Source organism: Piliocolobus tephrosceles, chromosome 1 (genome assembly GCF_002776525.5).
Source record: "Piliocolobus tephrosceles isolate RC106 chromosome 1, ASM277652v3, whole genome shotgun sequence".
Classification (NCBI taxonomy): Eukaryota; Metazoa; Chordata; class Mammalia; order Primates; family Cercopithecidae; genus Piliocolobus; species Piliocolobus tephrosceles.
This window is the reverse complement of record NC_045434.1, coordinates 217,183,482-217,206,418: the sequence shown is the minus strand read 5'-3', so window position 1 is coordinate 217,206,418 and position 22,937 is coordinate 217,183,482. Positions and strand designations below refer to the sequence as shown.

General features: G+C 51.2%; 1 protein-coding gene across 1 annotated transcript in view; it reads left to right on the top strand.

The window, feature by feature from the left end:
• AJAP1 (adherens junctions associated protein 1) overlaps window positions 1-22,937 on the top strand; it is a 130,026-nt gene that overhangs the window by 102,535 nt on the left and 4,554 nt on the right. Inside the window, exons 3-5 of the mRNA XM_023215198.3 lie at window positions 13,473-13,560; window positions 15,884-16,129; window positions 18,042-18,173. Coding sequence (XP_023070966.1) covers window positions 13,473-13,560; window positions 15,884-16,129; window positions 18,042-18,114 — 407 coding nt within the window. The 3' untranslated portion in view covers window positions 18,115-18,173. The remainder of the gene's footprint in view (window positions 1-13,472; window positions 13,561-15,883; window positions 16,130-18,041; window positions 18,174-22,937) is intronic.

Here is a 22,937-nt window from a genome sequence, read left to right as displayed (position 1 = left end):
GGCCAGCTGTGAGTGGAACACAAGGCAGGGAGGCTCGCTCCTCTCTCTGAGCCTACATCCTGCTGAGTTCATGGAGGATTTGTTCTGCTGGGGTTCAGATGCTTTGGCTGTGTGCAAGAAGGGTGCAGATGCCAAGCATTTGCAAGATGCTGGGTTAAGCAAACCTGAAAAGGTTTGTTTTTTGGAGGCCTCTCAAACCTGAGTTTCGTGAATCTCCAGGAAGGAACTAAGCTTCCTACACAAAATTCCCACCCTGATTTGAGCAGAGAACCCTTGTGGGTTTTCCCAGGATGCTGAGAAGGGTCTTTGGGGAGGGTAGGGAGCCTGCAACGCCCACTTCAAGTGTGGAACCTCAGGCTGCCCCCAGCCCTCCCTAGCCTCATTTCTGTCCCAAAACCACACCTGCCTGTCCCCCAGCCCTTTTCCCCCATGCTTGTGGCAGAGCCTGGGGTTCCCTGGAGTTAGATGAGAGCCTGACACAGAGGCTTACACATGCGTCCTTGTTTGGGGAGGTGATAAGGGAGCCCGAGCAAGGCTGGGAGGATTTCATGTGGTTCCTGGAGACATCTGATTCTCTGTGTCAGTGGAGGCCACCCCACTTCTGGTCTTTCTCTCAGCAGATCCTTTCCTTTGCCTTCAGCACAGATCCCTCCCCTTTCCACCTCCCCTGTCAGTGAGCTATGCCTTGAAATGCCACAAACAGTGCCAGGCCCAGGGGCATGCAGTGCTACCAGTGTATTGCTGGGGTTCACTCATGCCCTGGGGTGGACAGCTGTTGGCTGATCTGGGCTGGCTTCAGCTGGGGGCTAGGGCTGTCAGCTGTGGCCCATGGGTGTCTCAGCCTCCCATGGACTGGGCTGAGCATGTTCTCACCATGATGGCAAACAGACAAAATGACCAGTCTCATGCACCGCCTTGCTCGGAACACTGGCCCAGCCCAGAGGCAACCGCAAAACATCCTGGCATGAGCATGGCCAGAGGGGGTGAAGATTTGGGACCACTGTGGAAACATATCACAGGTACCTGGGGAGTGGGTCTATTACAGGCACTCATTGTACCTCCTGTAGTGGAAGCTCTTGTCACAGGTGCACTGGCATGTGTATTTGTGATTGATTGGTTGGTGTCCTCATTACCCTGGATCGTAGTCTGTTCCGGATGGGGACACTGCTTGCTTTTGTTCCCCTACTGCAGCCTTTGGGTCTAGCCCAGTGCCTGCACACAGTCACACAGTAGGTCTTGAATAAGCAGCTCTTGAATGAGTGAAGAGTGCTTTTCTATAATATATTGAGGCAAGGTGTGTGATATGCTTTGACTGTGTCCCCACCGAAATCTCCTCTTGAATTGTAGTTCCCGTAATCCCTATGTGTTGTGGGAGGGACCCGTGGGAGGCAGAATTTAATCATGGAGGTGATCACCCTCATGCTGTTTCTGTGGTAATGAGTGAGTTCTCATTCTCATGAGATCTGATGGTTTTATAAGAGGTTTTCTCCCTTTTGCTCTGCACTTGTCTCTTCTGCCACCATGTGAAGAAGGACATGTTTGCCTCCCCTTCCTGATTGTAAGTTTCCTGAGGCCTCCCCAGCCATGGGTAACTGTGAGTCAATTAGACATGTTTCGCTTATAAATTATCCAGTCTCAGGTATGTCTTTATTAGCAATGTGAGAACAGACTAATATAGTGTGTCACTCCCCAATCATGTCTCCTTGGGAGACTGTCAGACCCTATACAGGCATGAGAAAGAAACATCAGGGGCTGGCATAGGAAGGGCATTAGTCCATTCTCACACTGCTATAAAGAAATATCTGCGACTGGGTAATTTATAAAGAAAAGAGGTTTCATCAACTCACAGTTCTGCATGGCTGTGGTGGCCTCAGGAAACTTACAATCATGGCAGAAGGTGAAGAGGAAGCAAGGCACCTTCTTCACAGGGTGACAGGAAGAAGTGCTGAGTGAAGCAGGGGAAGAGCCCGTTATAAAACCGTAAGATCTCGTGAGAACTCACTATCATGAGAAGAGCATGGGGGAAACCACCACCATTATGCAATTACCTCCACTTGTTCTCTCCCTTGACAAGTGGGGATTATGGGGCTTACCATTCAAGATGAGATTTGGGTGGGGACACAAAACGCAACCATGTCAGGAGGTCCTATGGGCACACCATGGAGCCATGGTCCCACCCTCCATGCCCCGTGCTGGAGAGTGTGGTACACATGTCAGGCTGCTGCTTGATTGACAGCATGGCTCCCAGGACAGCCGGAGTGCAGAGGAGTTGAAGACAGCTTCTCAGGGCTGAGTCTCAGGCACTGCTCTTCCCTCTACCCAAGATCCTAGGACAGAGCAGATCACTCACCTGCCCAGAGCTGGATGCTGGGTTACAGGCTTTCTGTGCACTCTGCAAACTCCACAGTACTTCTGAAGAGGGTCAGCACCAGAGCTCCGGTCAGGATGCAGGCTGAACGAGCTCCAAACTTGGTCAAGTTCATTATATTGTTCACGGCCCCGTGACTGTTTCTGTCTGCAGCCACTGCAGGTAAGGAGCCTTCTTTCTGGCCTGCTTGGCACACCCTGTGGTACTCGGCTGGTGTCTGAGAATCCCTTGCTCCTCCTTCTCGTGTGTTGACTCTAAAAGGTGTGCATGGACCTGTTCCTCTTAGATGGGGCTGCTGGATGGCACACCAGTCCTGAACCAGGGTCAGTGTTGAAACATCACTGAAAATAAGGCCATGGTGAGAGCTTGAAACACACGGAGGCAAATGTCTTATAGTCGGTTTAATTTGGTTAGGTGTCTAGGAGACAGGGAGCATATTTTGAAAGACAGTTCAAAATAAACATATTGGAAGAATCTGGCCTCTGGGGCTGGAAGCTGGATGGGCTGGTGTTAGTCCCAGTTTGCAGAATGTTTGTCCTGGACCACTGACTGCACTGGATGTGCCCAGCCCCATCTCTTCTGCTCCAGGGAGCTGACTCAAGACGCTGCATAGAATCTGCAGTGACCATAACCAGGGCGAGGCCACTGTTCCCTGAGGACCTCCTGTGTGAGGGCCCCTGAAGAAGCCATGGAAGGCTTCTCCCACCTCCACCAGGTACATGTGTCTGCTGAATGGAAACTGCGAGGTCACAGCACCCTGCTTCCGAGAGCGAGGTGCAGGCCGGCTTTGTGGAGGGGGAGCCTCGCCATTTGCTTAGAGGTTTGATGCACTGACTATTTTATAAGCTAATCGTAGGCTCTGAAGACAGTGAGTGCAGCGGTGCTGGTGGCGCTGGGAGTTGTCAGAAGGGACTCCACAGCTAACACGCAGGTCCCGGCCCCTCCCGCCAGGCTCCGGCTGTGGATGGAGCATCTCAGCAGCAGAAGGCCCCTCAGCTGGTTCAAAGCCTCCCTGGCCATAGGGTGTCTCTTCCCCAAACTCTGAACCTCTCCTTAGCATGCAGCGAGGCTGACTTCCTTTCCCCCAGCACCGACCTCCAGAGCCACCATCGTTTATGGAACTTCTCAAATGATAGTGGAAGTTCAGTGAAAGAAACGGGTCATTTCCCTATTGGCCACTGAGCTCAAAGTTGAGTATCAGTGGCTTCTGTTCTTACACAAGCCAAAAAGTCAGGCCATGTATGTGAGTCTCTGTGTGTGAGGGAGCCTGTGTGTGTGAATATGTGAGTGTGTGTGAGCATGTGTGTGAGTGTGTGTTTGAGCATTGTGTCTGTGTAGGTGTGTGTGTGGGGGCATGTGTGTGTGAACGTGTGTGAGCCTGTGCGTGAGAGAGAGTATGTACGTGTGTGTGTATATGTGAGTATGCTCATGCGTGTGTGTGCGCATGCTTTGGAAGCTGCCCTGGAAGCGCTGAAGGCTGTCTCTGAGGGGGCTTCCAGTTCCCCCAGCACTGGACTTTCTGCTCCGGAGAAGATGCTGCTTCCTGTCACGGAGCAGATCTGACTCCCCTGGGATGGCCCAGGGTCCACGGCTGGGCAGCCACGTTTCCCGGCCACGATGCAGCCTTCTGATCCCCTCCCATCTGCTAGGCCGTGTTCTCTGAATGCAGGTCAGAAGGAGCAGATGGGCCGGGCCTGGCTTCCTTCTGCCTGTAACCCATTTCATAGTCATTATATTCAATTCAGCAATGTGTCTGAGCATTTCTGTTTGCCATAAAGGGTGAATACGCAGGCTTGGCCTTCGCCAAGGCATGTGGCCACACCATGGAGGGGGCACGTGAGCAGAGACTGCCCATCTGTGCCCCCCCCCCCCACAGTCATGCCACACACAAAGTGCCCACTCTGGGATTCTTGGGATCCTGTAGGCCAGGAGTTACAAACTTTTCCTTAAGGACCAGTTGTACGTATTTGAGGTTTACAGGTTGTGCAGTCTCCATGTGAAATGTGCATGGAGATCATGGCTCCAAAGGCTGCTGTTGGGTGGTTCATGATCTTGCAAACAAGAGGTGAGGGCTCTGTGCCCTCCTTGACCCTAACTGAGCCCTCAGGGTGCCCGAGCCTTTGGAAAGCCTTTTAACTCAGAGGGTAAACCTCACTGCCAGTGAATTCATTTCCCAAGCTCTCCACCCACCTCGTCCTCACCCCATTCCCGGTGTTCCTGCTGAAAATCCCAGGTTTGAAAGGGGCAGTGCTGATTTTTTGCCTGAGAAAAATGGTCCTGAGAAGGGAAGGTGGATTGATGCCTTGGTTTAGGCTTGCAACTGGGTGGCATGGGGTCTTTTTAGCCAAGACTTGTCCCCTGGGCTCTCTGAGTCTCCTCTGTAGCACTCTGTGTTCTCAAGCTCAGAGCAATCTTCAAATACAAAGAAACCCATGGGTGACATTGGTAGCTGGTCCTAGGGTCAAGGGACATGAGGACAACTTCAGGTCCCTTCTGGAGCCCCCAGCCAGACAGATACTTAGGAAGATCTCCAAGTCTCTCTAGACCGTGATGCCATGACCATTGACCATCCCTGTGCAGAAAACAACGAAAATCTGCATTGGTCAGGGTTCTCTAGAGGGACAGAACTAATAGGATTGATGTATATCTAAAGGGGAGTTCATTAAGGAGAATTGACTTACACGTTCACAAGATGAGGTCCCACAATTCCTACAATAGGCCTTCTGCAAGCTGAGGAGCAGGGAAGTCAGTCTACGTCCCAAAGCTGAAGAACTTGGAGTCCGATGTTTGAGGGCAGGAAGCATCCAACATGGGAGAAAGCTGGAGGCCAGAAGATTAAACCCGTCTGGTCTTCTCACATTCTTCTGCCTGCTTTTATTCCGGCCGTGCTGGCAGCTGATTCGATCGTGCCCACCCAGATTGAGGATGGGTCAGCCTCTCCCAGTTCACTGACTCAAATGTTAATCTCCTTTGGTGACACCCTCACAGACCCATCAGAAACAATACTTTGCATCCTTCAATCAAATCAAGTTGACACTCAATATTAACCATCACAAGTCCACCCCTTGTCAACTTGAACCCATACATATCTCCTGAAATTATACATAATCTTCAAATAAAGACAATAACAAGGTCATAGTTATGCCTAACATGATGTAACTATGCTTCTTACAACCCTCCAAAAGGCTGTGCCGGACAGCAGTGAGGGGCTGAAGCCTGGAGCAAGCCTGTTGAATTCCATGTCTGCCATGTCTTAGCTGTGTGTGCAGTACAGGGTTAATTTTGCCCAAAGAAATGTCCTTGCCCCCAATTCCTAAGCCCTTGGAATATCCTGCCTGATAAGTGTGTCTTTTTTGCCTGGGGGCCTTGGGCCTGGCCAGATAATACAACGGTACAACTTATGGTGGGAACTGGGGTTGTGGGGTGTTGTGGTATTAGCTTGGCCTTCAGAGGGGCTGGAGACTGGGGTCAGCCATGCCAAGGGTCACCTATGGCAGAGCCCAGCACAAACACTGGGTGTCAAGGCCCAAGGGAGCTTCTCCGATATTTCATGAGTATTGTCACACATTATTGCTGGGATGAGACAGTGCTGTCCACATTTCTCCACTGCAAGGTGACATCCGGAAGCTCGTGCCTGGTCTCCCTTGGACTCTGTCCTATGCCTTTCTTCCTGGTGCTCTTCCTTCTGCTGTGATAAACTATGATCAAGAATATAATGGCTTTCTGAGTTCTGTGAGTCTCCCTTCTGGGGTGATTGTGGGGACCCCAAATGGCACTGTGCAACCTTGGGAAAATCCCTTACCCTCTTTCTGGACTTGGGGAACATATTTGTGCCCACCTCATGCTGCTGTAGTGAGCTGTGGACGCACTATTTGGCACAAGGGTTAGCACCCTCTACCAAGAAGCTTGGGGGGGCTCTATGGTGGCTCCACGATGTCAACCCTATGACCTCTCTCCCCGCCTGGCTTTGTTATTGATAAGGAAAGCATTGGAGGGAGAAGGGGTGTTAAGAGGAAACAACCGGGGATGGACTCACACCTCACCCTATGAGGCACACTGAGGGTCAGTAACCCTCCAACCCAAGGATTCAGCTGCAATGATATCTATCCTGTGGACTTGTCTTGTGCCTCGGAGGACATCTGCCATCATCTTTGGCCCTTACCCATTAGATGTAGAACCACTCCCCACCCACAGCTATGACAACCCAAAGTGTCTCCAGACATTCCAGATGTCCCCAGCTAAGGACCACTGCTCCACCTGCCTAGGCCCTTTGGGGCGATTCCCTGGGGACTGCCCTTCACTGTGTTGTTGTGTCCAAGCTAAGTCCCGTGAGATGTCAGCAGGGTGTTTCCTTATGGGGAGTTCTGTTTCTGTAGTGTGTGATCCTGTCTCATCTTCCGATGAGAAGAGACTTTATCTCCACGTAGTGTCGTCTTGAAGCACTTCCCTGAGCCAGGCCATCACCCCCTGTGATGGTGAATTTTATGCATCACCCTGACTGACCTGAGGAATGCCCAGGGCGCTGATAAAGCATGGTTTCCAGGGGTGTCTGTGAAGGTGTTTGTGGAAGAGATTGGCACATGAATTAGTGGACTGAGTATGGAAGACCCCCATTCAGCCACGTGGGTGGGCAGCATCCGATCTATTGAGGGCCCAGGTAGAACCAAAAAGATGAAGAAAGGGCAAATTCTCTTCTCTCCCTCTCCCTCCCTCCTCTCCCTCCTTCTCTATCCCCCTTTCTCCCTCTCCCTCTGTCTCTCTCTTTCTCCCTCTCCCCCTCCCTCTCTCTCTCCCCCTTCTCTCCCTCCTCTCGCCTCCCCCTCCCTCCCTCTTTCTCCCCTGCTTTCTCTCTCTCCTTCTCTCCCTCCCCCCATGCCTTCCAAAGAGAGAGAATAATGAGGACCCCTTGTGGATTTTCCATATTTCAGCCTGTTTCCTACAAATATTATTGGGACCACATGTCAAAACACGCAGTCCGTGTCCAACTGTCATGACCATAGGGTCTGCAGTTTATTCTCATATATATATACATATATATACACACACACATATATATATATAGAGAGAGAGAGAGAGAGAGAGATCAGACAGAGCTGGGACATCTGTCTTCTCCTGCCCTTGGACTTGGACATCAGAGCTCCTGGTTCTTGGGCCTTTAGACTCTGGTACTTCCACCAGTGTCCCTGCCCACCGACCCAAACCCCCTTGGCCTTGGACTGAGTGACACCACCAATTTTCCTGGTTCTCCAGCTGGCAGACAGAAGATCATGGGATTTCTTAGCCTTCATAATCACATGAGCCAATCCCATGATAAATCTCTTCTTATAGATCTCTATATTTCATTGGTTTTGTCTCTCTGGAGAACCCTGACGAATACGTTCACCCCTTGGAAGACTCTGCGGGGTCACTCAGAAAACAGCACACTCCTTTGTGTCCCTGCCATAAAAGCTGGTGGCCTTGTTCTGCTGTGAGCATCCCAGTTTTGGAAGATGCGTTTTTTTTTTTCTTAGCGGCCTGTTCCCAGGAGGTGAGCAACTGACTCAGACTAAGCCTAATGGCCGAGGTTCCTCCAGCTCTAGCAAGTCAAGCTGCCTCTCATCTGTCCACCATTGGGTACTGTGAGCTTCTCCCTAGTCAGGCCAACGTGTTCCCAGAGACTCTTTTTCAAAGACTGCAGTGAAATTGACATTTTGCAGGTCTCTGTGGGAAAGGAACGGCTTTTTTGGGATGGAATTGGCACTTTGGGTCCCAATATCACCTGTCACCTGTCATACTTACCCTTGTAGCATGACAGACATTTTTGTGTCCTGTGGCCATGGCTCTTTGTTTGCATAATTCAGACGCTGCAGACTCCTGTGTTGTGAAATCAGCTATGATACGCACAACAATCTGTTTGCCTTGGCCAATTCCAGGACCATCACTCCTGCCCTCCTCCAAGTGTACCAGCCAAACGTGCCTCACGTCCTAGAAAGAAAGCCCCTGGTGGGTTTGTTTTTGCTATGGACAATGGCCTGTGTTTGATTCAGCTTCATTTAATAAGACCTTGTTCAGACCCAGAGATGGATTACAAACTTCCACATCAATCTTCAGGGCCTGATCTTATTACAAACCACCACAAATATAACCATAAAAGCCCTATTGATGGATGCAGAGCTTGGTAATCCATCAGTCCCCATCCATTTTTCTAGGGATAATTTTTCATTATCTGGATGACAGCTGATTCCTCACGCATTAGTATACAGTGGCAATTACCAGAAGCAGAAAAAGCCCCCAAATTAGCAGGAACAATAACACCTGTCAGGAAGGGGAAGCAGGAATTCCTACACAGCATGCTTCTGAGCTCCGGGACCAGGTCTGAATTGCAAAGAGTTTGAAGATGGGATTCAGTGTTGACCTTGGAAGTGGAGAGGGAAAAGTTTGCTTGTGTGTTCCTTCCTTGAGGGCATAGAGTGTGTGCTCCCTTTAGATGACATCATTGTCAATCCAGTCATAGCCCCTGGACAGCTGACATGAAAACCTTTCCAGGATTGCTCAGGGGCCACAGGGTTTATGGGACAGGTGTTCCTGCCCGAGGTAGCTAATAGCCACCAGAAACTTGACCAGAGGGAATGTTATTTAAGGTGAGAGTATTGAGCGAGACATGAGTGAAGAAGGAGAGACATGAGTGAAGAAGGAGAAATGTCGAAGCCTCCTGAGAATGGTGCCATTTGTGTAGTGTGGGAAAAGTCCTTTCCACAGACCAATAAGAGATGGTCCCTCTCCACACAATGATTCCATAATCTGAACTTTCTTGTGTTTGGCAAGATGCTGTTTCTTTATAACATGGAGAATATTGAGATAGACGTGGCTGAAATATTTCTAAGAGCCATCGAAGGAATCAATTGGTAAATTTCTGAGTTTTGATTTCCCAAAATCAAAAATCCTGTGTAATTGACTTCTCAAGGGAAACCCTCATGCAAAGTGATTTATTGTCAAGTGGCTTCATATGGACAAACCCAGCAGGATGAGGCCGCTGCTGCTGGGTGTTAAGAGCCAGCCATAAACTAGAGGCTGTGGGTCTCTCTGAAACCGGCTGAACAGTGACCAGTGAAGATACCGGCACACAGCAAAGCTTTGATGGTGGAGGGGGATGGTTCTAGTCCTTCAAACTAAAAGATTGCAGTTTGATTCCAAGCATTAACCAATCATCCCAAATAGGAATATGCCTTTATTTAATCTATAAGCAGAGCCACCTTGAGCTACTCACTTAAATCATGTATCTGTAAACTGTGGTCCATGGGCCAAACATAGCCACTGCCTGTTTTTGTAAATCAAGTTTTATTGGAAAACAGCCCCATTTGCTTCTTTGCCCATTGCCTGTGGCTGCTTTTGTTTTTGCTACAATGGCGGAGTTGAGTAGTTGTGACTGAGGCCATACTACCTGTAAGCCTAAAATATTTACTGTCTGGTCCCTTAAGAAAAGGTTTGTCTACCTGGGATCCACATGAAGATTTCCACATAGAGGAAACTACTCCTGGCTCTTGGGAAGACGAAATAATGGGGCACATGCTGTAAACACCACATGCATGACTTCTCCTGTGTTATTTTGCTTTCTTCTAAGTGAGCAGCCTTCCAAAGAGAGGAAATAATGAAGAGCCCTTATGAATTTTCCATATTTCAGCCTGCTTCCTAGAAATATTATTGGGACCACTTGTCAGAAGTCCCAGTCCTTGTCCAACCATCATGAGGGTCTGTAGTTTATTCTCATAGGTTGTAACTTCCTAAGGAGGAGCCCGGGAACCCATTAAAACCCACGCTCCAGCTTTTGAAGCACACGGCTGTTTACTTTGCAAGAAAAGTCTCTGCAGGGGCAGTCAACTGTTGATCTTGAACTTATTTAACAACAGAATGTGGCCACAGGTGTGTGGGATTTGGATTTAGATGTTTGGTTTTCTTGGGGACGCTACAGCAGAGAATTACCTTTGTCCAGGCTCTGCTTGCTGACCAAGGAAAGTCATTTTTCCTCTTTAGCATCAGGCACCCAGTTTGTCAGACAGATACAAAAAAATGCAGGGTGGAGATGGGTTAAATCGATACCAGGTGTGAAGGCTTAGCTAGGTGCATCTAGGGGTCCTGTAGAAAGCATAGCTGTTGTATTGCGGGTGTGTGTCTGCCCAGACCTTCTTAGCTGGTGGTTAGCCCATAATGCACCCTTCACGTTTTAATGTGGGAAATCTATGAAGAAAATTTACACAAAAGGCAGGAGAAGGGCCTCTAGGGCGAGGCCAATATCAGAAGTAGATCATTACCCTTCTTTCTGTTAACTTGGTTTCTGATTTTTTACCTCTTAGTTACAAGTTTAATGATACATCATGAAGCTAAGATCACATTATCATCAGCATCACCTTCACCATCATCACCATCACCTTTATCATATCACTATCATTGTCAGCAGCATCACTGTCATTATCATTACCATCATCACATCACTATCACCTTCATCACCATCACTGTCATTATTACCATCATCATCATTACCATCACTATCATCATTATCACCATCACCATTATTACCACCATCACCATCACCACCATCATTACCATCACTGTCATTATCACCATCACCACCATCTTCATCGCCATCACCGTTATCATCATCACCATCATTATCATCACCATCATCACCATTCCCATCATTACCATCATCACCATCACCACCACCATCACCGTCATCACCATCACTATCATTATCGTTACTATCATCACCACACCACCATCACCATCACTATTATCACCATCATTATCACCATCATCACCATCACCATCATTATCATTACCATCATCACCACCATCACCATCACTATTATCATCACCATCATTATCATCATCATCACCATCACCATCATTATCATTACCATCATCACCACCATCACCATCACTATTATCATCACCATCATTATCACCATCATCATCACCATCACCATCATTATCATTACCATCATCACCACCATCACTATCGCCATCAGCAGCAGCAGCGGCAACCTCCTTCTCATCACAAGAAGCACAGACACAGGATGAGCACATACGCTTCGTGACAGCGTGGCTTTCTCTTGACTGGGCCAGAGGGAGTGTGTGGGTAGAGAGCAAGAGGAAACTGCACAGGCAACCCACCTTCCACAGCTGTCCATCCTCTTCAATCCTTCCTCTGCACACGAGGTCTGAGTTGGGTCTCATGAAACTTGGCACATAAGGATTACCAGAGCTGGTAGACACTGCACTGTTGGTGGGATTAGGGGTGGTCCCTGTGGCATAACTTAGCTTTCAACTCATTAGCAAACCAACTTGACAGTCCCAGAGAAGGGACTTGCCCGAAGGTTTACAGCAGGTGCCACAGCTGGGGCACAGGTTTATGAGAGGTCATTGGCCAGAAGTGCAGTGACTGCAGCACCTTTATTCAGGGGGCATCAGAGCAGCTGTTGCCTATGGGTGAGCATTACTAGTGCAGCAAGCACACAATAGGTGCAAAACAAACAGTTTCTGAATCAATGGGTAGAAGAGGGCTTGGGAGAGACCCGCCACACTCATGTGTCTGCTCCACTGCTTGCCAGGTGTTGTTATTCTGTGGGTCCTGGAGGGGAATCCCTCGTGAAAAACAACAATTACCCCCAGAGAGGGGGAAACAGGAAGACAAAGCTTGTTTTCTGGCCGTGCCAGCGTTTAATCATTTATGAATAATTTCCCCCATGAGGATCATATCCAGTAGAGAGGTAACATCTGTTTAAGAGACTGTCCTTGGGAGGCTGCCAGAAAAATCTTGACACTGAAACCCACCATGCTGAAACACGCACATGCAGTTTTCTCACCCCAGCAGCCCAAGAGGTTGGTTAGGTGTGAGGGGCAGGTCTCTGCAAAGCAGACACCAAGACGGAATCCCAGGTGGAGACAGGACCGTTGCTTGGATCTCAGGTGGTAGGACACGGGGAGATGAGTTGGAGGAAGTGCTGCCACCTGGGGGCTTGGCGGACTGCCTCACTGCCCTGATCTTCCAGCTTCTCAGGTGCTGAAGTGGACCTTCGGGGTAGCCCTGGCTGGCTAGTAATGTCCCCAGCATCCTATATGTCCCAGGAAGTATGTGACAGATGTGTAGTCAGAGAAGGTGGTCTGGCATAGGGACCAGAGGCAGGAGCTGTTGCAGACCTGCCTTCCTGTCTCCCCAGTCCTGTGTCTGTGGTTAGTGGCAAATGTTGCAGAAGATTTTGGGACAGAGGTGGGGGACGGGAGAGAATCCCTGCTTTCTGCCATCGTGCTTGTGGGTGTCAGCAAACAGCTCGTGGCCAGAGCTCTACCTGCCCCACTTCTGAAGTGGCTGGTCCCTGTCCTGCCGATTCCAGTGCCTCCCACCTCCCCATTCAGGGATTGGGGCCAGGGCAACAAGGCTAGACCATAGATTTTCCTTTGGGGCTGTGGGAAGCATCCACCCTTGGCCTGACACTTTCATTCCTGAAACCTCATGAAGCAGTGAACTTCTTAGCGAGGACTCTGGAAAGAGGAAGATGCCACCCCGTGACCTGTGTCTGTGAGGGTGTCACCCCATGTGCTCTTCTTTTTACCTCCCCAATATGTACTGGCCCATCCTGGCTCCCCCTGGGTCAGGCAAACCCCGCTCCCACTCATAGGCCAGCAGCCCTGGGGCTCACAGTTCCAGAATAGAAGAGCGGAACTGGCCAGAGTGTCAGGGGAGAAAGGGGTCACGGGGAATATCTCACCCAGAGCTGACCTGCCGCCGGGTAGACGAGGTAGGTGAAGGGTTTGGCAGGTGCAGGAAAGAACACAGCTGCCCATGATCCAAGTCATGGCTTGGAGACTGAGAGGGTGGTGGAAGGAGAAAGCCCAGAGCTGGAGCTCCCCCTTCCTGGACCCCAGGTGAGAGCAGCCTCATGCCCAGGGCCTGCAGTCCAGGAGGAGAGAACTGAGCACCTGTCATGCTGCCCCGAGTTCCCCGCTGTGGATGGGACCTGGCATCCCCAGCTGGGTTGGGGAAATGTGCCTTCACCTTTCCCGGCCCCCCCCTCGCCTCCTGAACCTGGTTTCACGGGTGCCCTCTTCCCTCTTTCCTTCTTTCCAGGTCTGGCTGTCCATCAGATCATCACCATCACCGTCTCCCTCATCATGGTCATAGCTGCTCTCATCACAACTCTTGTCTTAAAAAATTGGTAAGGCTCCCTGGGCCCTTCTGGCCCAGAAATGGGGGACTGCAGGGGTCCCTGGGTGGTGAACACAGAAAGGCCCCCGCTTTTCAAAGCCAGCCTGTTCTGCTGGCTTCTGCCCCAGGCAGTTCAGCTGCCACTGGCTGCTCGCCGTCCAGCGCTGCCCTTTGGCCCGGCCCCGATCCTGGTTTCCCTGCAGAAGGCCAGCGAGCCCAGCCTTCATGACAGAGCTTCTCGGGGTGTGTTGGGTCCCGGGTTCCAGATTCTTTTTCTCGATACCAGTGTCCATTGGGATGTTGTCCACCCAGAACACAGTCCCTATTTCTTGTCTCCTCTGCCCCTTTCCTGGAAAGGTAGGGATGGGGCTCTTCTGCCAGCACCCAGCGGGATCCCACATCCCTCACCCAGGCTTGGCGGCCGGTTGCTGAACCAGGCCTCTTTGTATTCTTCGTTCCTCTCAAAGCCACTCTGTGTGCTGAACTAGGTTACTGCTTTGCTCCAGGCAGCCTGCCTTTGCCTATTTCCTCCTGGAAATTGGCCTACTTTGAGGCTGGCCTTGCTGGGTGTACACACCTGATAAGCCCCTGAGAAATCAGGGGACTGCTGGGAGACCCTGCTGCTCAAAAGCGCCTTGGGGACCTCACCTGCCTGCAGCCACTCCTCCAGCAACTGTGTCTCCTTTCAGCATCCAGGCTTAAAACTCCCTCATAGAAAAACAGACCCAAATGGTCCCCCTGCTGCCTGCACACAGCCATATGAATCAGACAGGGCTGATGGTGGAAGGTGCAACAGAGCCTCAGAATCACAGGGGAACACAAGAAAGTGAGAGAGAAGAAGCCAGGTCCTGGGATCAGAGGAGGTGGGACCCCTTGGCAGGCCACGGGAGGGTGGGAGGTAGCACAGCCCACAACAGACCTCCCACTCGGCTAGCGAGGGCTCAAAGCCACCTCCTGATAGGTAGCAAACTGGGACCCCGGGCACTTTCTGGAGACAGGCGATGAGAGAACAACACGGAGCTCACAGCGGGGCTTCTTAGGCAGGGGCTGGCCAGAGGAGGGGCTTTGGACCCCTGGACTGTGTGGGCGTATGGAAGGACACATCCCACTGGCCATCTCGGTGAAGGGCTTTGTCTCCCCAGAGACAGGGGACTTTGTAGCCTCTTCTGTGACAGGTTGATGACAAGCCTTCATCTTGCTTTTCCCACGCTCGGGCTTATAGCAGACCTTCAAAGAGCCCTTTGGGAGAACAGCCCGGGAGGCTGGATGAGCAAGTTCGATGAACCTGAGCTCCCTCTGAGGAAGACTTTTTTGGGGGGGCTGCCCCCTGGGTTTGGCATTCACCTTCTGACCTTGGTGTATGGGGTAGGGGGCTTCTACTCCAGGAATCGGGATTCTTTCCTTGGGAAAACCAACGCAGGAAATAACCAAGACTTAGGAGACAGGCGCACCCCCCCCTGCCCCTTGCCTTCGTGTAGCCCCTCCCTGTGCACAGGCCCTGAGCATGAAGGGGAAGGGGTGGGCAGGGGAAATGGCCCCCAGCGTGGGCTCCCCATCCAGCAGGGGAGGGGCCTCCCAGCCAGCCCCCTTGTCCGTCCCGTGCTCTCATCATAGAAGCGGCATCCAGCGGCCCCGATTCTTGCTTTCTCAAATCCCTGGAGAGACGGGGGTGGAAGTCCCATGGTCACTGTAAGTGGCCTCTGGAAGCCCCTGTGGTTCACAGGAGCTAGACCATAACGGGCAGGGCAGGCAGGACACTTCCCTCCGCAGACTTGATCAGGGATGAAGGACACACCAGCTCGTCATTTCCAGCTTGTGTACGTGTCCCCGGGTGGGGCTGAGGACGGGGGCTTTCTCACGCACCCGCTTTCCCCAAAGACGGGCCCACTGTCCATTCTGAGATGAAGGAACGGACCACCCCAACCTGTACCCAAAGCTTTCCACACGCTCTAGGCCCCTCTGGCAGGAAGGACCCACCACGGCTTTTATCCCGTTGAGGCGTTCATGGGGACACTGAGTCAGCACCATGGTCTGGCTGATGCTGTTTAGTGAAGCAGGTCCCTAGCTCTGCCATCACATGGCTCACCACTTACCCCTCATCCTCCCTGCTGTAATAGCCATATTTAAAATTCAAATTTCATTTTTTTTTTAAAAAAAAGAGTTGATTGCTTGATTGTGGTTGATCTTTCTGAAGAGGCTGGGAATTACCGTTTAATATGAAATGATGCGTAGCTCATGCCTGCAAGCGAAAGACCCACAATGGAAGTCTGGAGTTGTGCTTGTGGGTTTCTGGCCTCTGCCCGTCCCCCCACCCCAGCCTCTTTCTTTTCCAGCTGTGCCCAAAGCGGGAACACTCGTAGGAACAGCCACCAGCGGAAGACCAACCAGCAGGAAGAGAGCTGCCAGAACCTGACGGACTTCACCTCGGCCCGGGTGCCCAGCAGCCTGGACATATTCACGGCCTATAACGAGACCCTGCAGTGTTCACACGAGTGCGTCAGGGCGTCTGTGCCTGTGTACACCGACGAGACGCTGCACTCGACGACGGGGGAGTACAAATCCACGTTTAATGGAAACCGGTAAGTTTGGGCTCTGCTAGACCCTGTAGCCGTGAAGCTCTTGGTGGTCCCGACCCCCGGGGGCCGGCGTGGCTGAGCTGAGAGCTGTTGGTCGGTTTAGGTCTTCCCTGAGGTGGTTTTGAGGGCCCGAGCCAAGGCGACTGCTAATTTGGCAAAACAAGAGAGGCAGGGTTGACAGCAACAGGGGTTCAGCTGCTCCCAGAGAACACAGTGCCTGGAATTTCCTTCCAGACCCCTGGCCGTGGGCAGTGGCGGGAAATGCATAGTCTCCCAGCCCTCGCTCTGAGCTGTCATCCTTCATGCCCCAGAGCTCAAAGGCCAGCCCTGTGGTGGTTATCGGCCTCCTAAATATCAACAGATCACAACAGCCTCCCACCAGAGTCAGTGTCTCTGAGCCCTGTCAATAAAATGTCAGCGGCAAATTTAGCAAAACTATCAGATACCGACCAGACTCCCGGACCGGACGTATGTTACTAAATGCTTCTCCTTTTTTATTATTCATGTGTAATCCCTCAAAGAAAATATACCCCACAACCATCCGCGGGAATATTTAAGAAACCCTTGAGTCAGCTTTCAAAGGTTTGTCCAGAATTAAATTAAAATATCAATAAGCTTTTCTTTAAGTGAACATACATGTATGCATCGTTTTGTAAATTAAAATAAAACAATCTCCAACAACTTGAAGAAAGGAGGAGGCTGGGAGGCTGCCTCGAAGGGTCCACCGTGAGCAACAGAATTAGCACCCAGGGTAACACTGCCCCAGGCCCCCGGAAAGGGCTCCCCTGGAACCCAGGGCAAGGTGACTGGATTCGAGTTGTTTTAGAAGGGGCTGGCTGCGTGCTCCCTTTCGTTCTATTTGCTGATTTGTTCAGGGGCCTTGGAGAGCGAGGGCTGCTGGGGCTGTCGCATCCATGGTTAACGTGTCTTTGTCCTGTTGGCTAGAATGAGCAGATGTTCCTGAAATACCTTCTGGCCACGCCTCTTCTTGCATGTCCACGTTGCATTCTGCCATCTGTGATATTCTCTGTCTTAGACGTTCCCTTTCCTTGCAGGGGAGAACGGTGGCGCTCAGAGCCTCAGAACTGTTGTTCTAAACCTCAGTGGTTTTACACTCAGACATTTGGGGAGCTCATGGGTGCCATTCCAGCCTTCCAGAAGGCTGAGTTCACAAATAACTGGCTAACAGATTTCCAAACCATTTCACTGAATATGTGGATGTTGGCTTGGATATGAATCTGGGCCAGCGACTGCTTGGGCTGTGTGGGTAGAGGGCAGAGGGCCGTGGGCTGGCCTCTGGTGCTTCACTTGTCCCACCTTCTGTGCTTGTGTTGTGCAGGGAGGTGGGGTGGGGGGGACGTCCAAGAGCGGAGTTGGCACAGCTGGTGCTCTCAGGCCCTGGCACGGAAGCATCGGATGGAACGAGTTCTTGCCTTTTGGCCCAAGGTCATGCTCTGTTGAGTTTCACCGGCCTTGGGAAATAATAGCTTAGTCTCAAAGGTGACAAAATATGGGGGAGACGTTTTGGGAGCCAGGTTCCATCCTTTCTGTCATGTGCAATAAAGTGGGTCAAATCTGCCATCAGAGGCAGAGACTCCAGGCTCTGGGCTAATCCTGCAAATTCAAAAACGAAAATCTGGAGACAGCACAGCCTGCACAGCAAAGTGCTCGTGTGCCCAGATCCCTCGGTCTGTGTCCTCCAAAGCCTGCCAGGGTAGAAAGCATTTGTGTGTGAGGACTTCTCCCAGCCACAGGGAATGGCGGGGGGGGGGGGTCCCTTCCTGGCAAGGCCAGGGGTCCACATTAGTGCTTCCTTTCTCAAGAAGCCAGTCAGTCTCCACCGCAGGCCTGCTCCGGCTTGCCTGTCATGTGTCAGGTACCAGCACGCCAAAGCCCATTTTTCTGTTCACCGCAGACCCTCCTCTTCTGATCGGCATCTTATTCCTGTGGCCTTCGTGTCTGAGAAATGGTTTGAAATCTCCTGCTGACTGGCCGAAGTCTTTTTTACCTCCTGGGGGCAGGGCAGACGCCATGTGTCTATTTCATGGTAGGTACCTCTCTTTGGGCATTCCTGTTTTCCTTCCCTTTCCTCCCCTCCCCGCTGCCCTCTCCTGTACTCTTTGGGATAATTGGGAACCATTTTAGACACGGTGGGTGGATTTCCAATGGCATCACTTCTCTGAACATGAGCCAGGGACCTGGCCTTTTGATCTTGATGTTGGATTTGGTAGAAGTGCCCTCCCTATCCCAGGGGAGGAGAGTAACAGACACGCACACACCCTGATTCCACGTCCTCACTGCTTATCAGTGCCACTCCTTCCCTCAGGAAGGCCACGACGCCCGTGGCCTACATAGCAAGGAAAGTCATTCCCCGAAACAAGCGACAACTACAGCTCTCATTTCCCACAACAGGAAGAGATTAGGGCAGCGGCTAGGGAGGCAGGAATCGCACCCCCATCACATGTCTTTACATCGGGGGAGGGCGCAAGGCAGAATTAAAATACAATTTTGAAATATAAAAATAAAAGATAAGAAAGAAAATGATAAAGAAAGAAAGGGAAGAGTTGAGACATCTACTAATTTGAAGCCAGGAACCGGCACCAAAACAGGATGAATTTTCCACGCTCTGCTGGATGGGAACATTTGGTTTGCTTTCAGTGATATTAACTTTAATGCTAACGTTAAATTGCCTCCTTCTGTGCTGAGTCTTCGGAGCACTCGGGCTGCTGAGGGGAGAGAGCATTTCGCCCTCATGGCCACACATCCCACGCATTCTATAAGCACGGCCCATGGGTGCGACCTGAGGTGTTCGTGTGGTTTTCATGGTTCTTTTCGATGCTGGGCTTTCTCTGCATCCTCATCTTGCTTCCTTCCAAAGGTGACCTCTGATCCTTTCCATGAGTAGGGAGCCCTATTTCTAGGATGAAATGCCAATATTTGAAAATAGCTTTTTCTTACCTTTTGCCCACCTTCTGATATGGAGGACTGAATGGGCAACGTCGTCAGGGGCCCGGGGACAGGGAAGGTCTGGAGGACTCAGCCGGCTGCACCTCGCTGTGGCCAGGGAACCGGCTGTAGTCAGAGAAGGGAGTGAATCGGTCAGTTCCTCATCCTGGCACTAATGGACCGCGTGTTTGCTCCAAATCAAATCTCCAGCCCTCACTCCTTATCCTGAAGCCAATATGTTCTGCCAACTGGCAAAGAAATGTAATTAGATTAGAATGGGAACCGAGCTGCCCTGCAAGGGCCTCTGCTGCGGCAGGTAAGAGGCAGGTTGTCCCCCACCATTCAGTGGGGGGATGTGCAGCCTAGAGCATCCGTCAGAAGCCAGTGCCTTTGTCTGCCTCACCGCAGCGCCCCTCATGAAGGGAACCCCCTTTGGAGTGCCAACCAAGCTAGCCACAGCAAGCCGGCTTGCTAGCTGTGTAGTCCTCGACCCGCCTGGTTTTAAGGCCTCTGTAGGGACTGGGTCCTGGTGGTTGCCGGCATCTCTGTTATGCTTTTTAAAATTTGTTAATGCGTAATTCATTGACCTGGGAGATGCAGGGCCTTAGGGTCAAAGACCCTCAGTCCCTTCCACCAAGAGCCACAGGCCCACAGAACTGGAGAGGTCAACTCGAGCGGACAGCTACCTAATATAGATACTTGTACGGCAGCTCGTGGAACACGTTTTACTTGCTCGGTCCTCCCAGCAGTCTTGTTTACAAGTGGGGAAACTGAGGCAGTGGGCTGTTAAATGACTTGGCCGAGGTCAGCTGCCTAGGGGAGAGGGGACGGCTTTCTAATGTTTGCACGACAGCTCGTGGAACACATTGTACTTACCCAGTCCTCCCAGCAATTCCTTTTACAAGTGGGGAGGCTGAGGCAGTGGGCGGTTAAATGACTTGGCCGAGGTCAGTCAGGTTGTAAGTGGTGGGGCTGGATCGCCCGATGGCTGCCTGGCTCCGGGACGCCCCCTGCCCACTCCAAAGGCCTGAGCCCCGGGATCCTTCTTTTCCATTAGAACAGGAAGCTGCAGCGCTTACTTTTCAAAAAAAAAAAAAAGATAAAATAGGGCAGAAAAAAGGTGTTTTATTTACTCATTTGCCCCAGAAAACCTTCGTGTCTCCTCAGCCTGGTCCACCCCTTCCAGCAGCACAGGGCACTGAAGACCCCCCAGAAACACTGCTGGTGGGCTATCCCTGTGCTACAGCCCAGGCAAAGGCAAGAGATACGGGTGCTCCCAGATGGGCCCCAGGTGGACCCCGCTTCCCAGCTGTGCCTGAGGAGCTGTTTTGGGACCACCAGCATTTACACAAGGAAACATCTCTGCGTCTAAAGAGCTGACCCCCTCCCTGTGGCTCTCAGGTAGGCCATCCGCAGAGTTCAGAAGAGCCTGTGAGACTTACTGAAGGCAGCTGCACTCAGCCTCAGAATCTGCCGACACGAAGCCACAGCCCACTCCTGGTGGCCTCCTCAGTAGCTGCGGACCAGGCGGGCTGCGCACACAGCCTCGTTAGTCCTTGATAAATGCTTATAAGATTCCGTTGCCGCTTGCGGGACAGACCGTTTATCACTCACTAGGATGAAAGCGTTGGGATTCTAAGTATCCCCTGAATCTTGCAATTAATGCCTGGACATGAGCATCTGGTGCAGAATAGCCAGAAACATCTCTCAGATTTGCTGGGGTCCTTATTGTGCCTAAATAAATAGCAATTAATACGAAAACATTTAATTAAGGCTTAAGAGCCAGTGGAGCTACTTCTCTCTCGTATGGCTGGGAAGCCTCTCCAAGTGCATTTTTAATGATGATGCGGTCGTTTGTTACCACACCGTTGCCTTCTAAGTCTAATCCATGTGCATGTTTGGGACCCAAAGGCAGCCAAGTTCATTTTCCTGTAAGTGGTTGTCCGGAATGCCAGTGGCTCCTGGGCAGATGTGGACCGTAGATTTGATAGATTCCAACACATTCTTGCCTCAGACCACCTTCGTGGTGGGGCCAGATTGCTCTGGACAAAGTGAAGCTGGCCTTTATGCTCCAAGGAAGGGGACCTCGATAGCGGGCCTGCATTGGCTCTCGGACATTAATTCACGATCATCTTTCATGCAGCAGGTAAATTTCAGCAAACCTCGTTAATGTTGATCTCTTTCCCTTTGCCAAGGCCGCTTCATTCTGAACGGAGCCTGCAAAGTCATAAAAGCTGTTGAATCCAAAGCAAGTGAGAAATAAATCATGCAGTATTATTATTTTCAAAAACACATTGAAGACATAACTAATAAAAAATGAGAAGTGCACCTGTGCCTTCCCACTTTGTTCTTCCAAAATGTACATTAAAAGAGTATCAAACTTTTGTTATTCAAAGGAGCCTATTTTTCAAAGCAACATCCATACCTTTCTGGAAGCTGTGCTTGCTGAGCTGAGAACAGTACCACGAAAACTTTGGGAAAAGTGGCCACTTCAGATTGTCAAGAAATTCTACTGTGCCCCAGGGACACCTGGCAGTAGCCTGTTTGCTTTTTTTTTTTTTTTTTTTTTTTTTTCCCCGCAAAAGCAGACATTGGTCATTACACCCAGTGACCCACTGTGAAGCATGCAGTCCAGCGGGGCCAGGCCAGCCGAGGATCTCCTTCCAGGCAGCAGAGGGCAGAATTTATCCCAGATCCCGATCTGGAAGATGGCTTTACAAGATACACACAGCTTCCCTTTTTGGCCAGGGAACCTCGGGTGGATGTTCACCTTCAGCCACGTTATTTTCCAGCCATGGGGTCCAGGCCCCAGCTTATCTGTCTTTCCCAGCTGGCCTGGGATCCTCAGTCCTTCTCTGGGCTTAGTGCCAAGATGAGAGGCTCACGTGCTAGTGTGGCACAGAAAAACCCAAGAAGCTGAAGTTTGAGCAGCAGAGTTTTGGCAGAACGTGGACAACATGAGACCCTCTTCCTGGGCCAGAGGCTGTGACCACACCTTGGTCTTGCAGGAAACCTCTCCACCCTCTGCAAAGCCAGCGTGGCTCTGGAAATGGCCATTCAAGGTGCAGGATTGGCACCATCTCTCTCTCTCTCTGTCTCTCCCCCCTCTACCTCTCTTTCTCTTTTCCGTCCTGAGACACAGAGCAGAGTGAGATGCCTGTAGTCTTGGAAGAGGCTCCCTTCCCTGCATAGCCGGGGATGTCTGGCGCTCGGGACACAGGCTGCCACCCACTCACTGATCTTCCACGTCGTGTCTGTGGCTCCCAGCATCAGCATCTACCTGTAGTCAGTCCCCGGAGGCGGTTTCCTGCCATTAAGGATGGGTCTCAGGGACTGAGGACAAAGCTGCTTCACACCCCTGCCGCGTCTCTGAGCCTCATCCAGTGTTGATTCCCTGCTCCAGGCCAGGCACAGAGCTGGAACCTGCATGAACCAGTGGTGAACAGGCAGGAGACCCCTGTTCTCAGGGTGCTGTCCTGCCAGCAGGGGATGCCTTGCACATCTCTCCAAATAAGCTCGATGCAGATGGTCCCATGCCCGAGATGTCACCGAGCAAGTGCTCCAGGAGACAGAAGGAAAATAGGGGATGTGTGTGGAAGGAATGGAGCCATCCAGGAAGGCCACCCCAGCGAGGTGATCTTTCCAGCCAAAACCTGAAGGATTTGAGGCTTGAGATTTGCAACGTGAAATCAGGGAACCTGGAACGTAGAGAGGAAGAAGAAGAAGAGGAAGAGCGAGGTGGAAAGGTGGCCAGGACCCAGGGCAGAAGGATCTGATTAGCCAGCATGGGAAGTACCGGAGGCTTTCTTTTTTCTTTTTTTTTTTTTTTTTTTGAGACAGAGTTTCACTCTGTCACCCAGGCTGG